This window comes from Venturia canescens, chromosome 4 (genome assembly GCF_019457755.1).
Source record: "Venturia canescens isolate UGA chromosome 4, ASM1945775v1, whole genome shotgun sequence".
Lineage (NCBI taxonomy): Eukaryota > Metazoa > Arthropoda > Insecta > Hymenoptera > Ichneumonidae > Venturia > Venturia canescens.
Window position 1 is genome coordinate 20,869,062 of NC_057424.1, and position 16,707 is coordinate 20,885,768.

Genomic DNA, 16,707 nt, shown 5'->3' on the forward strand with positions numbered 1-16,707 from the left:
ACTTTAACTTGTTGTCAGAGTTATTAAATCGAAGTTGTAAATACATTTTTTCAACTTATCTTTTTGCGAATGAAATTACAAGCCATTGAAGAAATTTCATTCGTACCTGGCGAAAATACTACAGTTTTTATGTAAAAAATCGCATTAGAGAGCGCGAAGGGGAAACACAAAGGGAAATGGATGAAGAAAAAAGTATCAATAAAAAGACAGAGGGCTATGACAGGAATGGGCCGAGCCAAGAAGAAACGAAATACAGAAATAAGCAAATGTGTGGTTATACTAGTGCTCATTATCAATTTCATTCAGACAATCGTCTCCAATTTTTTCCCAAACCTTCATTTTGTGGAAAGTTATAACGAAACAATTTGGCTTCGTCTATCCACGTTGAAAATCGCTCTTCATCATCCCGAAATTATAATGAAAATTCAAAACTTTCGGAATAAAAATCTGAGATAATGAATTGCTATTTTTCTCTGAGATTACGTTGATTCAACCACGATTCCAGAGCGCCAATTTCGTCTGAAAAACCTGTTAGTACGAAACATCGTTTCGTAACGTTTAACGCCGGTACTCTGACAATGTCTGCCCAAGGCGGACCATCACTACTCGCTAACCACATCACTCCGGGCTATACAGAGGGCTGCTGTAGCACGTCCGGAAATTTCTCTTCCCCTGCTTCTCATACTCACCTGTATAAAGTCAAGGCAAGCGAACACTCGTCCATCACTGTATACAAACATGATCTCATCCAATTAACGACTTCGACGTTTTCATAAACTTTCCTCCAGATCATGCAAATTCTATCGATCCATGAGCACAGAAAACTATTTTTTAGACTACCAGAAAAAGGTGGATTTTGAAAAATTATTACGTTTAAATAAATGAATATTCTTGTAAGCGAAGAAAATTTTGGATTAAATTAGATCCTTTATTTCACTGAATGCTTTGATCCATTCTATTTTTATTTCCAGACTTGGACCAAAAAACTTATGTTGAACCAGCACAATTCTTTTTTTTTATGCCCCTCGAAAGACTGGGACGTCATAGAAAAAATAATGAGATTTTGGAGCTGTATAATGTGTGGAAAAATGTTTTTGGAACATTTTATGATACTTCCCTACTAGACAATTCCAAGATCATTGGAAACGTTTGTATATAAGATGACCAGAGTAAATTTCTGAATAGAGTTGCTGAAAGCTGTCTGACAGCGTGCAAGTCCAGGTGAACCTGTGAATTGTGAAGACATAATGTAATATGTAGTAAATCTACATATTTGTAAAAGCCGCACATTATGTATAATAACGTAGACGAAACATATGTGAAGGCTTGAAGTTGAAGAGTCGAGGGTCGGTATCCGGAGAAATGCATGCGATGTCGAAAATTCGTACTTTCGAAGCCGTACGTAGCTCGGACGATATTTTCATACCCTTCTAATCCACGAAAGGATGAAGAGAAAACGTGGTCCTGTCTAGAATATTCCATTCCTGGGACTCCACCGCGACTATCATGAGATAAGCTTTCTCTATCCCATCCTACACACTCTCCCGTTTCGTCTTTCACTACTTTTTCTTCTTTCCTCATTCCTCGAATCCCTTTTATACCGCGTTTCGAATTGCGACTCTGGAATCTCTTCCGATATCTCTCAGCCTCTCCAGTTCCACTTTTACGCTCTTTTCTTCTCTCTCCTGCTCCCTCTCGATCTCTTTTCCTCTTCCGTTTCACGTCTTCCACCACTTCCGTCGCGGCAGAGGCAGAATATTGAAGTTTTCGGTCAGTGCTCCATTTTAACTATATCCCGCGACCTCTCGAGTATGTCTCATGCTATATTCATATTTTACGTATATATATATTCTTCGTATGCATATATATACAGAGATAGATTCGTGAGGTGGACTGGTATGTGGGTATAGTTCACTGGGACGCGAAGAGATGGGGATCTCGAGTGTGCTGACTCTCGAGGAAGCGACTGGCCTGCTGTGGTGGAGAAAGTAAAAAAGCAGGAAGAATAACGCGAGAAGATGACGAAGAGAGATCGAAAAATACGGAGAAAGGAGCGTACAAAAGTCTTGGTAAAGCAACCGCGAAGCATTTTCTTCTTTTCTCTTTGCGCTCTTGTTCTTTTCTATTAAAGTGAATACAAACGCTGCGACTATTGGACAGAAACTTGGAGGAAAATAGTCGAGTTAATAAAATAAAACCTATCCAGAGACTAAGAGAGCAACGGGGATACAAGAGAAAAGGTGCTCTCGTCTCGCTGCGAAATAGCAAAAGAGACTAAGCGACCGGAAGGTCGAAACAGGTGGCCGAGTCCACCACCGTCTGAGAAAAATCGAGATAAAATAAAATGGAAAGGAAGAATAAGAGCATTAGAAAAAATGAGTGGAAGGAGGGAGAAAAAATAAAAGTGGGCGAACGATTTTCCGAGGAGGAAAATACGAACGGGACAGCAAACCTCGTCGATCTCCTTTTTCTTCACTTTCTGCTTGTTATAATAACGAGTTCGTTTTCATCCGCTCAACGGTGATTGATGCAAGGGAAAAATAAGAAGGAAAATGTCATTTCCGACTTTCCGGGTCAGCGGAAGTCAGTGTTCTCGGAATTTTGGCTTTTGTTCCTCGTCGAGGAGCAGCCGCAAGCTCTCGTGCAGCGCGACGCTTTCGAGGAAAATTGGGACTCTAGACTCTAAAATTACAAACAAACCGCTCTGTGAACAGAACAGATGACTATTTCTCATGCAGGGCTCCGTGTCAATTCTCTTGTAAAATGCACCCATCGACGTGTGCGTTCGCTATCCTTCTTCGTACGTATACCCGCGATATAAGTATGTGCCCCGCACGTCCATACATATCTGAAGAGAAATGTATGTGTGCGCTTCGAATAGGAGCTAACTATAACCAGCCTTTACGAATGTGCTTCAAGAGACCGGGATAGAGAAAGCTCTCTATGAGTGGATGGTAGAGTCTCATCCTCTGCATGTTTCGTGAGGTAATTCTCATCGCCGTGTGCTCTCTGCGATTCACCAAGCCTCATTGTCGAAGCATTCGACGAGCGGACAGGGAGAGACAGAGAAACGCCGCTCACCTCGAGATCCGAATGCAAATGACTCAGCAGCTTCGTATTGCTCTGACATATCCGTGCGAGCAGCGCGAAACAAACCCTGATGTGAGCAGAGTACTAACCAACGTACACACCATTAAATAAATATGCAGAGTTACGTAGAAATGGCCTTTCAAGTTTAAAAGCTGAAACGACGATTGTCAAATTCTGGTAACATTTCTTTCCTCCTTTATTCTCATACGAGCCCCATTCATGCTCGCCGATCCATTGATTAAGTCATAACCAATCTCCTGAGCTGCGACATCGAGCGTCGTACCGAAGAACGCCCACGCCATTCTCCCACTCGATGAATTAATCAACTCCAATCTAATGTTATCAAGAATTCCTCGAAGCGAATATATGACATATTAAGAGCACTTTGGCTCTTCTGAAATTTTGGATCTCACTGCTCCTCAACTCGTTGGGGCAAAACTTGCAAAACAACGAGGTAAAAAAGCAGATTATTTTCCATCTCGGAACTCTCGCTTTAGCTACGGCCAGTTATTGCGAGTGAATTCGCGAGCAAAGAGTTCAAAAGAATTTCTAAGTAGAGGAATTCTATTCGGAGCGAGAAAATTTGAGGTGTGCGCAATTTCCTGACACGATACTTATAAACCGTTCCCATTTTCTTATCACTTCAAATCGATCTTGTAGAACAGGTGAAAAAGGCTCTCGTATGAATATGCGTGTGATCGAGGAAGCGCCCGAAAATTATTGCCGGATGAATTTCGGTGAAATAAACACCTGAAAATGCCTTTGAGCGTGGATAGAAAGCGCAGCACCCGCGGCCATGCAGCGTCCTTTTTTCTCTCGTCTTTTATCTCCCGGTGATCGAAACCAAATGGTGTTTCGCTACCGAAGTTTGCTATTTCCATCAATCGACTTTTTTCGTATGTCGCGAAAGCGGTGTTTTTTTTCCTCTATCGTTTCTCAATAATTCATAAATTATTCACCTCGATCAGACGTATGTGGAAGTCTGCGTGCGTCTCACTCTCAGTTTTCGAACCCAAAAATGTTCAATTGAAAAAAAAGGTTGCCAACGTACCCTGATTTTCAGTTGATAAGCTTTTTCCTGCCTCAATTTCAACCCCGGCCATTGAATGCGTCCACGTAGATTTGGATCGAGCTCTTAAATTTGTCAATATCTCCTATCTCCGTTCGATCGGCACCGCGTTGAAACCGGGGAGACGATTTTCACCAAGGCAATTTTGGAGAAGCGCGCGTGGGACTCGAAGCGAAGGGTAAATTATATTGCGCGTGAAGAGAATCGATGAGTTGGAAATAAATCTGCGATGTGCGCGTGTGTCTGAGGGACTGCCTTGAGAGTGAACCGTCTTCGTCAGTTTTTGATTTTTCATCCCCGGAAAACTCATGAAGCAACTCATAAATCATTCCATTTTCCATTCAAAGAGGAGTCGCTGACGAGCTGAATTTTTTAAGCACATCGCGGACACCTGCTGTCCACATTCTCGTGAAAGATTCACACGTTCGAATCAAATATTCAGCAGTGAGAATCGTACGGCAAAAACAAGCGACGATACACACGGAAATAAAATTGAAATTCGATCAGCGAACGGATTGTGATAAAATTCGGGCCAATTGCTCGAAAACATCGACTATCCGAATCGATAATAATTGGAACTTGACCGAGCAAGGACGTCGAATGTTTCGTCATTTATCAACGACTTGGACAAAACGAGGAATAAAAAGTTTTTTCGCGATCGAGCAAATCGAACTTTTGAGCAAACGCGGGAACAGAGGGTTACTTCGACACCGGTGCAAACCGATTGGCAATTTATCCACGTAAAGTACAGTGTATAAGGGTAATAAATATGTCGCAGCTGCATGGCTAAGTTAGGAAGACCAAATTTGCACCAACTTTCGGTTAAATAGAATCTGGATGGTTTACTTATATAAATCTCTGCATGTATACGTATATATCCATGGAGAATCGTATATAGATGTAGGCGAGGAACAGCATCGAGGACCACAGTTCGAGGTTGATGGTAGAGTTTTTGAACACTCTGGCTCGCGTCTCGAGACAAGAAACGCGCAGCCGTACGACTGCGATAAAGGATCGTGGGTGATTTCACGAAAGCGCTTCGGCCCACTTTCGGAAATGGGAATCCATGCGAGAGGGGAAAAAAGAGAAAGGGAGAGAGAGAGAGAAAGAGAGACGAATGGCCTGCACTGTGTGAGAGCTTAATCGAATCGATTCCTGCCAACCTCTATCTCTCTTCCTCCGTTCCAAACGACCATTTTTGCCTTGTTTTTTTCCAGATTTGCAGACCCTTTTTATTCCTGTCCGCTCTCCATTACTCCGCTTCGTTCACGTTTCTATATTTACCAACGTCAAAACCGTATCTTATTGCCAATATTGACGTGACATTACAGAATCAAACCTTTTTCCAATCAAGCATTTGGAATTATAACAATTCGTGGAATTGCTTAATCCTTCAGGATTTAGTATATTTTGCAAGTTTCAGAGCTCCTATACCTCGTACGAGGAATCTTAATTTTTGCTCGTTCACGCCTCGTATGTGTTCTGTGGATTAACCAAATGAAAAGTCAGCAAGAGAGCATTGAAATATTTGCGCAGTTAACTTATGAAAATGCATATCAACAGACTTACAGAAATTCAAGCTGCTGTGGTGATCTATCAACAAAAATATCATTCCGCACGCGATCCAATCCCACTTGTTGAATTCCGGATGAATGCTCATGTAAAAAAACCGTTTAAAATATTGTTCCAAGGGATTTTGACCCGAAATGGCGCGAAATTGGTGGTTGGTTCGATATTTTTGAACTTTTTTCGAATATCTAGAGACGCGGCAGCGTCTTGACGCCAAGTATTAAAAAGAAGAATTTTGTGGTCAGAGCGAGTCAAGACAGGCCGTGTATCTGTACTCGAAATTGGTCGTTTTTCCCTCACTCGTGAAGTTGAAGTGGCCACCATTTGTTGGAAATTTGTCGAATGAAAAAAATGACAGTCGCATATTTTTTTATTTTTATTTTATCAGCAGCTTGTCCCATCCGTACAATGGTTACAAATTATGCTGTTTATACTCGAAATTGAACAATCCACATCCCGTTGAAAGCCCGTACATAGTGCATTATTATAGTAAGCCCAGATTACTTTCTCCTCTATTTATGTAAATTCGATGGACAATCCAGCGTAAGCCGCTCAATGGACTGGCCTTCGCGTATATTCATTCCCTTTGCGCATAATGAATGGGATAAATTTCACTTGAAGGTAAAATAGTCGAAGTTTCGTGATTCCGAACACCACAGTGAAAGATAAAGTCTCAGTAAACCATAAGCATGGGGAGCTACTTGTGTCAATGAAGCGAAGAAGTGGAACAGCTTCGCATAATAGTTAATAAAAAAACCTAGTGAAAATATTTTTTCAGTTATATTCCATCTCTTCAGCTTCACTGCGCTTCTATTTCTGTACCAATACACTTTTTAAGCTCGATTTGTAGTCATTTCTTGCCTCTATTAAGTCTTTTTTCTCCATCGGTATGGAAAGGTTTTTTTTCCCCCGAAACTTTTAAGGGCTCTGAATGTAGACATTTTTTACTTGTTCCTCAAGAGACAGGAGCCCGCGGAGTCTCCACTGTTGACCGAGATACCGGAGCCGAGAAATAAACAAAAGCGAACTCGAAGGACCTCCGTGGAAGAAAATGGTGGAAAAAAAAGCAAACAAGCTTTCCAGAAGGGACGTGGGAAAGAAGACAAAGTCCTCGAACAAAAGACTGCCGGGACTCTCTAGTAGAAGACGAAGAAGAAGAAACGGTAGGCTTCAGAATGAAAAAAGTACAGTAGGAAAGAAAGTATTTAATCTTCCTCGCTTTGTGGAACTCTGAGAATGAATCTTGGCCGTAGAAGTATGAGATTGGCACCGGGAAGGGATGGGAAACGAGCATGAAAATTCCTCATGCAGCACCGACATAACTACAATCATCTAAAACGTGCTTTTATTAGATGCTATATAAAAGAGAACTAATTGTTTGTGTTGGAAAGAGGTCGCATCGTGGTAAGCTGAGAGCTGTGTGCAGTTCGAAAAACTTTTTCGATATCACCTCAATAGCACCATGGACCCATGGACAACACTTATAAATTTAATGAACAGTTCATTATTTCGATTAAACGAGTACTGGACGTCGTTGAAAAATTTGAGATCGATACGATCGCTCGTAAATGCGAAACGACTAATTTAATTATTTATTAACTCATCGGCGCACGGGTCGTCAAGTTATGACGAAAGAATTTCATATTTTTTCCAAGCCGCGTAAATCCACCCATGAACCCGGTTAAAATTTTTTTTCTCGTCTACCTTCCACATATGTCGAGATTCCCCGATAGTATATGGACGGCTAACGAAAAAATAGTGGGTGTCGAAAGCGCAATATACAGAGAAAATGGAGAAAAAAAGGAAGGTAAAACCAGCGACGTTTTTGCAAAGACAGATGGGCATCTGATAGTCAGAACGGCGTGAAAATTTCTACGTGCAAGGGTAACATACGGAGTTTCAAATTTACGTAATCGAGTGCATATGTATGTTTATATATACAGCGAAGAACGAGGGAACGAAGCAATTTACTTCCATTTCAGGATGGGTCGGACGTTGAGCAGACAGCACATGACGAACTGACCCATTAACGTTCCTTCTCTCGAGCACCATATTGAAGGGAAACGAAAAAGAAAGGAAAAAGCTGCTGAAGAAATAACATTCTCTAACGAATGTTTAGCACTCGAGAATTCAGCCAATTATCGACGAGTGTCGAAAATTTTCATCACATTATTAGTATCGAACATTAATTTGTGAATATTTTCATGCACCAATAGAAAACAAAAAAATATTGTGAACAAATTCCAGTAGAAAAGTTCACTTCTGCGTCATCGATTCATGAATCTATTTTCGACCCATTTATCCGCTAATTTTCCAAATTTTCTTCGCACTTTTTGACATTTTAAATGAGAAACAACGAGGAGACGAACAAACAACTTGAACGAAACTTCGTTGTCTCAATTGCGGCAAACAAAATATCAATGATGGAAAAAACCTAGTTTGCGTCGAGTTCGTGACGATGTTCCGTCACTCAAATAAATGTGTTAAACTAACCGACGAAATTTGTACATATAACGATTTTTTGTTTCTCTATGCCGATACAAAAATTCAAGCATCATTTTCCCTCTCTCTCGATACAATATGCTCACAGAAGCCGAGTTGTAAATCGAATTGTGCGCTTCAATGGTACTTCACCGCTGTGCCAGCAGTGAATATATTAAACTCGATGGAAACGGACCGATTCGGTACAAAGAATTTCATTGAAATGTCCTGAAATTCTATTCCACGTTGATTATAACGCGTTTTATCGAATGTATTGTGCGGTGTGTTTTTTCCCCCGATTCTGCACTCTGTAGAATATACTTTTTATTTAATATACGACAAATTTTTCTTCCAAATCCCCGTCTCCCTTTGTTTTTCGGTTATGAACAACTTTTTATACAATAAAACATTCGATTTGGTTCTCGTGTTTTTTTGCATGGTCGATCGTGGATGAAAATGTGCGGAAACAACAACGTCGCTCGGAAAGCAGATGTGGGCGAACTTGCCGTTACGTTTATTCGAGCTTTTGCAATATTCGTAAATAATTCATTCCATCCCAGTGAAAATCGTTGAAACCGCAAAGCCACCACATAGTAATATTCGCAATAGAGCTATCGTGAGTAAAAATTCCTTGAAAAAATGTCCTCTGTAGTTATTGCAATGTTCCATATTTGTTATTTTGTTTTTCTTCGTAATGAACCTTCACGGGTAAATTAAAGCTTTGGCAGTGCGCGTTGTGTTATAGAGCGAAAGGTGCTGACTCGGGGGTTCGAGATAGTCCGTTTTCCATTGTTCATATACTTATATATATATAATTTATATATGTGTATCGTACAAACTACGGCAATGTATGAACCTTGGCGAGGTCGTATCGAGCGAATTCCTCTTCTTCGCCTCCCTTAACGTCGAGCTCGTTTGTTTGGCTTAAAACAAAAGCTGTGCAACAGGCCCTCACCCATCGAAATCCCCCGTCGAGAACGGCGAACGATGGCGGATGGAGAATGAGAGAGAAAGAGAGATAGCGAGAGAGTGAAGGGAAGAAAGAGCGAGGGGGAGAATCGAGGTAGGGCGGAATACCAACAACCCCTTCGATGCTGGTGATCTCGCGTGTTCGCAATTCCTTTTACACGCGAGGTCTCATTCGCGAAGCATACCACACCGGTTTGTTAGAAAATTTTCAATCATTGTCCTTCATGATTTCCTATAATTATATATCGTATTCGTAGAAATGCGTTAAGTCTTTCGGAAGTCGAACGAATTATTTGAATCGTCCACACCTATAAATTAAGGGCAATATATAGAAGCTCATTTCACGTATAATTCAAAAGAGGAACGTCGAGCGAAAGATTAAGAGCGAAAAGCTTTGTAAAATCAATGTTCGGAGTAGCGAGTTAATTTAATTACGCAACTGTTTGAAACGAAATCACTTTTATTACGTTGAAGCACGAAAAACGTGTTTTATTTTATTTGCAATTTCCCGCCACGAGCCTCAGGAACAATCGCGATCAAATGTTCGTTACTTTACTCGGAAGCTCATCGTTTGACAACCACGGACGCCTGAAAATTTAATTGGGACTCAGTTATAAGACTGTTTTTTTTTTTTTTTTTTTTTCATGAAGAATTTCAACTAAGATCACGCGCATTGGAAGAAAAATTTGTAGCTCCCGTATATGTGAATTGTTTCACTTTTTTCTCGACCGAAGTCCAATTGCGACAATGTGCAAAAACTCATTTGGTTATGAAGAGCGACGATTGAAAATGTCGTTTCTGATGATTTTATCATGCGAACAGATTCTAGCGTCCGTCAATGTCATTACCTGTCGTACGATGCTACGTGATTCATACGCGCAGCCCTAGAAGAAAAATACAAATTTCCTAAAGCGAGAAAATAAAAGAGCACTTTAAATATCAACGAGATAGATCACCGCGATTGAAATTTCTCGTCACACATGCTCGATAAATTTTTTTATCTCTTCCCCGATTACTTTTTATACGACAGAAAGACATAAAACGTCCGGAGAGTTCATAAAATCGGTCAGTGCGCACGCGTGTGTTCGTGAAAACTGATGCTCGTATTGTCGTAATTCTTTATTTTTCAAAGGATCGTTCGGAATTTCAAAGGATATTCAACTAAAAAAAAAATTGAAAATATTCATTCAATCACTATGCTGAAATACTTCAAAATCTCGACGTGTACTTTGACAACAAAAATACGCATTTTATTTTGCAGCGGTCGTTATTCCTCGAACGTGCCTCGATTCACAAAGAATTCCGAACAAAAATCAGCCATTCTATCTCAATTTTTCACGAATTCTTCGCGTTCGATTGAAGGTAGAATAATGAAAATCGTTATTTTCCCATTTCAGTGGCAGTGAAAAAACCGACGATAAGTTGAATCGGTCATTGGCTCGTGAATTCGATCGAACAAACCGTTCCCGTAAACATTGATAAAGCACGTTGCTACCCTACCGTTTCTGCCTGTCGACATTTTTGTTATTCTTTCTCGCCCAGTGCGAACGCACAGCGGTTTGTTTAACCGTTGACTATTTTCAGTTTTTAGTCAAACCCGAATGTGGACTGAGGCTATCTCCATTTTGGAAAAATCGTAATAACGGATTCAACTGCATTTTTTTCGCGATTCAAAACACGAAGCGTCTGAAAGCATGCTTTTCTCATTTATTCCTCATACGAAAATCCAACTCTCATCTGATTTTCAATCTTTTTTGATTGACACAAAGAATTCCTACCATTTTCACTCTCCGTCGAAGTGATTGCACTTTTTCGATTTGGACTCAGCGCTGCACTAGAAACTCAACCGATTTGTATTTTCAGTAGCATTCCAGTCGGTTTACGCGAATTTTTCCATACCATTGTGCCTGCATCGGACTAAAGAGAAAGTCGATACCTCGGGATTGAATATTCCCAATTCCGTGACAGTGCGGTTATCGTGCTTGAAATTTAAGTTGCCAAATAAACACAAAAAGCAACCACAAAGTTGAGTAACGATGGAGGAAACAACCGAGTGGAAAAATCGACCAAGATTTTCGGGACTGAGGATCGTCTTTATTTTTTCAATCTCCACGGAGGTCACAGCAGCGACAAATTCGGCATGAGAAAAGTTCGTAAAAGATGGAATGTTCGTGTTATCTATTGCTTCACGTATAATAAATGGCAGAGTATATTTTTGCATGAAGCGCCCAAGGACGCAGCGGAGAGTTGTATAAACGCAACGGTAATTGGATCCCTCAGTGATTCGCGCAGTCCCTAAAAAAAGATTTTATTACAAAATGGAGTTTGCACGCGACCGGTTAGTACTGAAAAAGCAGCTCTTTCGTTTGCTCTGCGCAGCGAGACACTCTCGTTATTTCAAAAGAAAATGAATATTACTGGTGCAGCAAGGGGAAGTTTCATAAAAATTGTTGCAAAGTGACTCGTCTATTTGAAAGTTCTTGACTGTGCAGTGGAAATTTGCAACTGTATTTCATCGTGCTCGGATCTAAACAGTCCTCGAGATCGCAGATTTTGACTTATTATTCGAAGCTCTGAAATTATGGTGAGAGCGTGTCTGTACGTGAGTATTTTCGAATCGTTATTTTAGATAGTCATAACGAGTTTTGGACGCGAATTGAAACGTGTCTACAGATCATCCGATCGGGCGAGCCCTGCACGGATGTAAAATTGATCCATAAACATCGTAAATTTTTATTCGCACGCAAGAACTATGAAAATGCAAATTGTAATAAATTTCGCTCAACGTATGCAGAAATGTTCTCATAACGAGCGAGAATAATACATGCTTTGGTTCCATCTGCCGGTGTACACAGGCCGAATTACAAATCGTGAATGAGAGAAGCAGCAGGATATTCTGCTAGTCGCTGCAAGAGAAAATAATAGCTGGAAGAATACATTTTTCGTTCGACCGAAGCTTTTATAGCAACCATAAGCATGAACGAAATGAATCAAGGTATAACAATGATTTTCTGTTCGAGAACATCATGAAAATCGAATTTTCGATCGTAATCGAATGACATTAAATCATGAGACAGTGGAATATTTAAAAAATGTTATTCCGTTTGAATGTTCCTCGGAGGACTCCCTCGATGAAATCGTTGCACTTTCCCACTGTCTGGTAATATTTTATTTATTTTATTTTCCGAAGAACCGAGCATGTGTACTTAAGCGAGGGAGTTACTATCGAAACTAACGATACGGACGAAAGCATCGAGGATGCGAAGGTGTAGATGTTCAGTGGCAAACTCGATCGATTTTTCAGAGAAGTTCCCACCGCGCCCCGACACGAGAGGGGTGTTTCCGGGGCTGTTCCGAGAATTTTTCCATCTCTGTAGGCCAACAAGCATCGTAAACTCCCCTCTGCCATCCATTTCCGGTTAACGCAAGTGACGACTCGTTTGTCTTAACACCATATTCTCATACTCGTTGCTACACAACATTTACTTTACAAGGACAAATGCCGCATGATAATCATCGTCATCACCAGAATTATTTTTTCACAACGGATCGTCTCACATCCATATTCTCAACAACTTCTCACCCCGAATCTTGCGTCACGTCTGCGTCCTTGCGTTTATTTTATGCAAATGTGTATTTTTATAGAACCATTTTTGCTGGTGGCTGAACCAAGCGAATCAAATGTTCCGTAACAGATCACAGTATTAACACATTTTTGGTCGGAGCACAAAGGCTTTTCTGGTTCGTCGCATTTTCCGGAGAAGCCAACAGAAATGTTTCATCATACCCTGCGAGTGATCGGTATTCTCGTGAACTCGCGAGAAGCGTTGCTGAAAAGCATATTGAGAAGCATATGATATTCTCAAATTCTACTCCGTTGCTGCATAAAATAAACTCATCAGATGCGTCTTACGATTCAACGAGGTTATTCAACAAAGTATTCCCAGTAATCAATGAGATCGTTTTGTCTGTACGAAATGAGCGGTAATTATGCTTTTATAGAAAAACTATTATACGAATAAAAACGACCGAATTGGATTAGCTCCGTTTGCAGAAGCTTCTGCTCCATATTACTATGCAGGAAAATCGATTCGATCGATCCCTTCAGAAGTTTAAATGCTTCATTACTGTCTTTGCTCCTTCGGGATTTGAAAGTTCGAGAGGATTGGCTTCCCATATCGAAAGACGATAAAGCGACGTATACAAAGGTTATATTATTTGCCGATATTGGACGCGGGTAACTTCATTACTCGTATCACAAGTGGCGATCAAGTGGCTTCGTATATAGTGTGGATTACACTTTAAGCGCAGTTTATACATGTATCTATCGATTTTTATCAGTGTAACAATATAGAGAAAAAATGGGAATATGGATGCATCGAGGAGCGGGATGGAAGACGAGAGATACTGTTTAAAATGAAAGTTCTCGTTTAAGGTTCTTATTCATCCGTTCATTATAGGGGGTTGACGTATGTACGTTGATTTAAAATTTCATTCTATCTGCACTCAAGCGCATATTGACATCGTAAAAAAAAGTGCATCCAATATTTACTTATTCAGTATTTCATATTCATTGGTAAAATGACCAAATATTCGCAAAAGAATATCGAAAACCGCGCGCAATATTGACGCGCTACAGAGGGGATTTTGGATTTTTGGAACGCAATTGAAAAATTCTACGCAATATTGTCGGTGATACTGCAACAAACTTGACGAATTGTGCTTTTTTCTGATGTATTCAAATATTAAATTCCTCAAACAACTGTTCGATCCAAATACGAGAAAATTCTGATGAGAATCCCATGTCCTGTCAGTTAAATACGAAAATGCACTATTTTCTTGGCAATTATTATTTATTCGTTGGAATGCTTTTTTCTAATCATTTTGTTTGTTTCGTTCATCGATTTCTGCGTGCATTTATGTAAAGTAACTGTGGGCAAAAGTTCGAATCTCCGGATCCCATTTAGCTCTGTACGCTTAACGAATAAACGAATAGCAGACCATTCAGGTAGGTATAATTACATTTCGTAGCATGTATATTCAAAATAAGTCGTCATCGTTTGAGTGGAAATGCTGAAACTCGTGGGACAGTGTAACTCGAAAACTTAATTGTAATGTCTCCAAGCTGACATGGCGTTTAACGTTGTATTCATGTTTTGGTTCGCTCCATAGATACACACTCGAGGTAAAGAAGCTCAACGCTACGTTACGTGGTATCTTCATTCCGAATTATAATTCCGCGCTCCGAGCTATTATGACGATAATTAACTAGGAGTTATGATGCAAGAAAACAACGAAGTACTCCGAGAAACGAGACGCCTGTAAATGCGAAAATATCTCATTAATGCAACTCGCTGGGTGCATTCTGAGATGAGAAAAATCAGGTGAAGCATCACAGCTGTGTTGTTCCTCTTGCACTTTAAGATATGGAACGTTGTAAATTTGAGTCAAGCCGAGTGACGTCGACATTTTAATGGAAAGTTTCCATTCCATCTGTTTTTTGAATATGCAAATTGTAATTATAAAATGCACTAAAAAAACCCCTGCCGATTCGAGGAGATAAACGTTTTATGAGTGCTGCTGTGCTTCGTAGAACAAACACGAAGCGATGAGCAGCGTTCGCCGAAAAAGTGAGCGAGATTTAAAAATTTGATAAACGTTTTTAAAATGAGAATTTTGAACGAATATTCCATCTTCATAAGATCCAAATGAAATTGATTTCTCAATTATTATTCAAAGGGAACTTTTATCTCGTGAGATTTCAACGTGTAAGTATACGATTCCGTAAACGTGCTCTCGAAATTCTGTAAACTCGGTCACAAGATAATCACACCGCTTTTACGAACGCAATCTCATTATCTCGACAACAAAGTCCTCCATCCTTTCTCGTCTTGCCCGAATTCTTTTTATCCTCCGGATCTTATTCTTTCGCTCACACATGCGAAAAGGACAAAAATCCGCGATTTTACGAACTTGCGCGTTTTTTTTTCACTTTTTTTCGTCTCGACTCAACCACTATCTTTCTTTACTTTCTTCTGTGCGGTGGTTTAGGGCGTGATACCGTAAATACCCATAGGGCTCTAGGGCGTAATATGGCGAAATTGCTTAAGGGGACGATTACTCTCGGGTAACGCTCCAATTCGGAAAAAGTTACAGGGGAAAGTCTTTGCGAGGCTTGCACGCGTAAAAAATCCGGATGAAATATGCTTTCGATGTTTCCCGCGAAATTGATATTTTTTTTTTTTTTTTTCAGTCTTCAAAATACCAATAAGCCCCGGACCAAATTCACGAGGCTTTGATTTTCTTTTCATATTTTCCAGGGATTATTTACGCCTCGATAAATTCACGTCGAAGCACTCTAGAGACAATGTCCTTTTTCAAATCTCATCCATTTCTTTCCATAGAAATATCTCAATGGTGATAAAATCTGAACAGAGGTACTGCATTCCTCGAATCTCAACAGCTTCCACTCGAAGGAAGAAAGAAATTCTTTGGCGTTGTAAAAATTCTACTAAAATTCTATGCGAATGGTCGATTTGAGGAGTTCGCTGAAACTTTTCGTACCGGAAGTATCCTGCTTGACTTTGTGCTCGATGAAGCAAGCAATTGTACCGTATAATCTTGAAATAATCTAACGAGTTATTATCACAATAGAAAATATCTACTCACTCGTGCCTTCGGTGTTTGTTTGAGTCCTATCGCAGGCTGGCTTCTGTTGCTCTGAAACATTTTAAAGCAAACACGATGCATGAGCATAATTAGCATTATGACGGATTACGCACTTTATGCAAACATGATATGTTTCACGAGTAGAAATAACATGCAACATTAATTGAGGAATCAAAGTAACAGAATATCAAAGAAAGTATGAAATTGAGCGGATAATTCCAATAAAATCAAATGTGGATTGCGACCATCCACAGATGATTCATTGATTTTGATTAATTTACTAGCTTTTCATCAGCTTAACCACTGAATTAAATGCGCATTAATTGTAGAAATAGATGTGCTTCTGGTTGCGCGCGCGTGTGTGTGTGTGTGTCGAGCGAGGAGCTGAAGATGGTGATGGAACGAAGAGCTGTGTACGATGTTTCATGGTTTGACGAAACGAAAGTCCATTTTGTTCGATTATTATCGCGTAGAAACCACACTCCCTTTAAGGAGGGTGGCTAAACCATGTTAAATACATTAAAAATTTCAAAATGATAACCATTTAATAAAATTTGGTGAACATATTCTTTAATGCCAAATTTGACAATACAAATTTTTAAAGATTTTTCTTCTGTACAGTTATCGAGTAATTGATCACTAAAGTTCACGTGTATAAGCATAGCTTTATAGGTATACATTCCAGGCATAAGAAATCTGCTTTAATGCGTAATTACTCGATAACTAAGCAGAAGAAAATTTTGAAAAAAATTGCGTCTTCGCACTTGATGTTGCAGAACATTATCACTAAATTTGATCAATTTCTTATCATTTTGACGAATGTAGCCACCCTCCTTAAGGTCACAGACTCGCGCGACACT

General features: G+C 39.9%; 1 protein-coding gene across 1 annotated transcript in view; it reads right to left on the minus strand.

The window, feature by feature from the left end:
• LOC122409253 (uncharacterized) overlaps positions 1-16,707 on the minus strand; it is a 270,883-nt gene that overhangs the window by 244,042 nt on the left and 10,134 nt on the right. Inside the window, exon 2 of the mRNA XM_043416659.1 lies at positions 15,848-15,898. Coding sequence (XP_043272594.1) covers positions 15,848-15,898 — 51 coding nt within the window. The remainder of the gene's footprint in view (positions 1-15,847; positions 15,899-16,707) is intronic.